Genomic DNA, 4,999 nt, shown 5'->3' with positions numbered 1-4,999 from the left:
CCTTCTTCTGATGGCCTTCCCTTCCACACTGAAAGCACTCCCTGCCAGTACCACGTCCTCCAAAGCTACCTTGTTGTACAAATTGTTATTTAGAAAGCCCTTGACCTCTTCCAATACCTGATGTCTGCCCTTGAGATTCACTACCCCTTCCCCTTCCATACCGCGACCTTTGACTTTTCTGACTTGAAATTCCTTCACCTCCTCTTGATTATGATGGCTCAAATTTATTTCTTTTGTATTGTTCCCTTCTTTCTTGCGATTCTTTCACATCCCTTTCAGCAATCATGGCTTTATTAACAAGTCTATTGTAATTTGTTTCCTCAAAAACTGAAACTCTGAACTTAATAGCAGCCTCTAACCAATCTTGGAATTTTGTACATTTATCTTCTTCATTCTGTACAAACTCAGGTGCAAACCTCGATAAAGCTGCAAACTTAACTTCATAATCAGTTACAGATATTCTATGTTGTTTTAGGAGAATAAACTCCCCTTCTTTCTCTTTTCTATAAATTGGAGGGAAATATTTCTCATAAAAAGCTTTAATAAATGGATTCCAGAATATCACCTCTTTTTCTCTTGGAGTAAGAAATAAATGTTTTGTCGTGTCCCACCAATAACTAGCGTCATTTTTTAACGTAAATGTGGCTAAGTTTACTTTCTGGTCTTCTGCTGCACCCATTACTGCAAATATTGAGTCCATTCTTCTTATCTACCCCTCTGCTTCTTCTGGTTTGGTAGTACCTAAAAATTCTAGGGGTGTTAACTTTATAAACCTCTCATAATCCGAGCCTTTTTTTCCTTTCTACTGCCTCTCTAGCCTTCCTTGCATTATGATTTGACTTGCCATAAATTATTTATTTTGTTTTGCTAAGTCTATTATAGCCTTCTCCATTTTCTGCATACCAGTTAACTGCTCCTGTTCTCTTCCCATATCACCCTGAATAGGTTGTTCTACTTCAGCCTCAATAGGAACATAAGAGGCTTCTTCCTCGATTCTCTAATAACCACTTCCTCCTTCCATTACTTTTTATCTGCAATGAATCTCAAATATAACAACATATATATATAATACATAATCACCAAATATATTTGTTAGTATAAAATCAAGTCAAATAAATGACTTTACTACATATTTCCTACTGCCATTGCCAGTCTAGACTCTTACTACCTCCAGAACCTAGAAAACCTAGGCTCTGATACCAAAAGTTGACACACCCAACCCAATATACAACATTTAATAAATGGAACAATTGGAATGTATCTAACCATCTACATTAACCTCATACATACGTGACGTCATCATATATTAGAGTGCCTGCTTAAAAGTTTATAATTAAAGATAAACTATAAATCCACCTTGCAAGTTCTAAGAAACCTAAAAAATTAACTACAAGTCACAATATTAAATCTTACTACAATATTTACATTTTATACAAAAGACATTCCATTGTTCTTTTCTCCTTTCACACGTAAAACTCTAGACGTGGTAATAGCAACCCAACCTCATACCTGAAAAATATAGATATGGAAGGAGTGAGCTTAAAGCCCAGTGAATGCAACACTACTACATCAGAGTAATATAAACAAATATTATCTAATAACTTCAATTAAACCTCATAACGTATAACTTACAGCTTTACAGGCATTTAAAATATAATACTCTCCTTCTAGGCCAGAGTATGGACCTTATATAGCATAATACTTTCCTTCTTGGCCAGAGTATGGACCTTATTTAAATATAGTACTCTCCTTCTTAGCCATAATACAGACCTTATTTAATATGATACTCTCCTTCCAGGTAATAAGTGCTTAAATGTTTCATATTTTAGCACCTAAACTAGGGTATTTTAGTCTTTGTATTTATTATATTTTTATATTTTAGTCCTAATTTATGTTTATATGTATTTCAGGGAAATAAATTTCAAACAGGTTTAAATCAGTCCATTACCGTATTTTTGGAGACAAGTAGAAAGTTCCAGAACATTTAAGAAGAAATCAGAAAAATGCCAAGGATGCAGTAGAGTGCACTGCGTCCGGACGCCATTCTTTACATCCGGACGCAAGCTTCCCATACACTGCGTCTGAACGCCATGTTGCTGGCAACAATTTAAGTTACGGGTTGGACCTGTTTTGATGGCTACAAAATTTTGTCTTTTGGACTTATTTTTGTAACTAATGGGCTTGAATAGGGTTTGTTATTTAAGGGCCCAGTGAACAATTAGTTTAGGGTTAGTTATTATTTTATTTAGGTTAGTTATTATTATTATATTTTTAAGTTTTATTTTTTATATATTGATATTCTCTATGGAAAACACGAAAGAAGAGAAACGAAAAACAGGCTAGGGTTTGGAAGAAAAGCTCAAAGATGATGAATCTAAGGATGGAGATTGTTCTGTCTTCAACTCCCTCAACGATGAGTGGCTGATTCTTCTACTTAGGGTTGGATAAACCCTAAGCATGTAACCTATTCTCTATCTCTTTTCATACTTTTTGGGGATTTAGTATGTAATTATTGTATAAGCTTGAAATCTATGAATAAATTCTTCCAATTGTTTATTTGTGTTAATCATGTATTGTCTTATGTGTGATTAATGAATAAACAAGATTTACACTTGAATTCTTTGTAAATTGATTCTTGTGGTGTTTATGCATGTGGCTAATCAGTTGTATTTGTATACCAATTTGATGGATATTGCTTTTACTAGATGGATGGTACTACACAATTAGGTTAATTCATTGTCTAATTAGTTTTAATTTCATATTTAATTAGTTTAATTTTAGTTTAATTAGTTTAATTGCAATTTAATTATTAAGTAAGTAGACCATCCATGCCTATGTTTGAATTCCATGCTTATTGTCACAAATACACTATCCTCTAGATTAATGTAGGCTAGAATTGTAACTTGAATTAATGGACCATTCTTTGAATTGGTGAATTGCACTACACTTAGCTTATTTGTCATTAGGTAGGCAATTCAAGCTTGAAATTGATGCTTCGTACTTTTCTTTGCAAGTATTAGCTACATTAGAATTACATTTAATTATTTCCCTAATTAGTTGAAAGTGAGTGAGTTAGGGAATGTGCTTAGTGGTGAATACTACACCCTAAGTCTCTTTCCAATCTTTTAAACTCCATTATTTTATTGCAACATTTAGCTTAAAATTAGTCTAATCACAAAACAAAACCTTTTTAGCAATCACATAAGCACTAAAGTATAATTCAATTCTAAAACAAAACTATAATTGTTTAGATCTCTTGGGACGATCCCTGCTCATTTCATACTCCATAGTATAAGTGTTTAGTGGTTTTATAAATTGTAAAATATGGTGCCCACTTGACATAATTTCAAAACCTTTAGTGTTGTGCATTATTTTGTGTACACGCTCGGTCGCATCACCAGGCCAGAGTATGGACCTTATATAATATATTACTATTTATCTATGCCACAGTATGGACCTTATATACTATATTACTTTCCTTCCAGGCCAGAGTATGGACCTTATATAATATAATCAAGTTATATATATTCATCTTCATTTCATATAAACAGCTTCAATACTTCAATTAAACACATCCAACTATAAACTTTCAGTGAGTACACTCACCTTAGCTAATTTTCAATTTATTTAATTATACTTCCGTATGATTGTATCTTCTGTCTCTTTTTTCTTGCCTATACAATATCATAACCAAGTTATATTTATTTCTACATAAAATTAAATAATAATCATCACTTCTACAACAATCCCAACAATTATAAATAAAATTGTAATCACAGCAATTTATACGAAATCTCAAACTTCACCATTCCATCTAATTAACCATAAATAAATTCAGACTTGAGTTAGGTGAAATAAATAAATATATAGATGCAATCTACACAACACCCATAACCATGTTATACTTATTCCAAAAAGAATTAAAATAATAATCATGGCCTCCGTAATAAATCCTAGCCTTTATACTCATAGTAATTAATATCCCTTTCACCAGTATATAACTTAAATTTCAGCAAAATAACTACAAACAGGCAAGAGTTGTATCAAGTTATACTATTACACAACTCATTTGGAAAAGAATAAAAAATATGAAATTCTTTACCTTTGGTACTGGTCAACAAGAATTTGAAAGAGAATTCGTTCCCTTTTTCCTCTTCTTTTATTTTCCCCTTTTTGCTTGTTCTCAAACAAGCACTATTTTCGGTCTATTAGTGTGTCCATAACTATATCCGCAATGAACAAGACTTTTAAACATATATATTACCCTCTTATGCGCAGTCGGTTAACACAGCTTCTATTAGAAGCTTACTTTTTTAAAAATAAAAGCTAAGCAAACACACTACACATATGCTGCCACACACATACCCACGTGTTCAAAGGTCAAGTGCATGTTGTCTTGTGCTGGTAGAAATTTGCCTTTTACTAAGCTTGAAGCTTTACTCCACTTATAATATATTATTATGTATATACTAGTCAACCCACAAGGTTTTCTTCAAACCTTTAAACCACTTAATAACATAAATAATATCAATCTAGAAACTTCAAGCACCAGCAAAGAGAAGTGTGAAAACCTCCACATATATCTTCATGTGATAATATATACTGTGTATTTATATATATAAATTTATCACCTAATGGGCACACCCATTTACACTTACAATCACCACACACACACACACCACTTGGTATCAAACACGCCCACACACAGCTTCGATACATACCCATTTCATGGTATTCCACTAACACAAATGTATCACTCCTTCCACTCCCATCAGTTATATTATTAATATTATTTTCAATTGGGCTGTAATTAGTAAGCTTGATACAAAATGTAAAATTCACAAAATAAATATTCATATATAAATCATGACAAATTAAAATTAAATTATGCTAACCAAATTAATTTTTGTATCGGGGTATTACAACAAAGTTGGAAAAGCTATCAGCCTGTTACTGATGAATGGAAGGGTACAAATCAGCTAAAAGCAAAGTGGCTTAT

The 4,999-nt window shown here is 32.4% G+C and overlaps 1 protein-coding gene across 1 annotated transcript; it reads right to left on the bottom strand.

Moving 5' to 3' along the window:
* Window positions 1-208: 208 nt before the first annotated feature.
* On the bottom strand, window positions 209-679 carry LOC132314168 (uncharacterized). The gene has a single exon (XM_059813063.1). The coding sequence runs from the start codon at window positions 677-679 to the stop codon at window positions 209-211; it is 471 nt and encodes a 156-aa protein (XP_059669046.1).
* Between the last annotated feature and the right edge of the window lie 4,320 nt (window positions 680-4,999).

The sequence above is a fragment of the Cornus florida genome, unplaced genomic scaffold, assembly GCF_030987335.1.
Source record: "Cornus florida cultivar Cherokee Brave unplaced genomic scaffold, ASM3098733v1 CherokeeBrave_3.0.0_Hap2_Chr06, whole genome shotgun sequence".
NCBI classification, from domain to species: Eukaryota; Viridiplantae; Streptophyta; class Magnoliopsida; order Cornales; family Cornaceae; genus Cornus; species Cornus florida.
The sequence above is the reverse complement of the archived record's forward strand: the minus strand, read 5'-3'. Positions and strand labels throughout refer to the sequence as shown.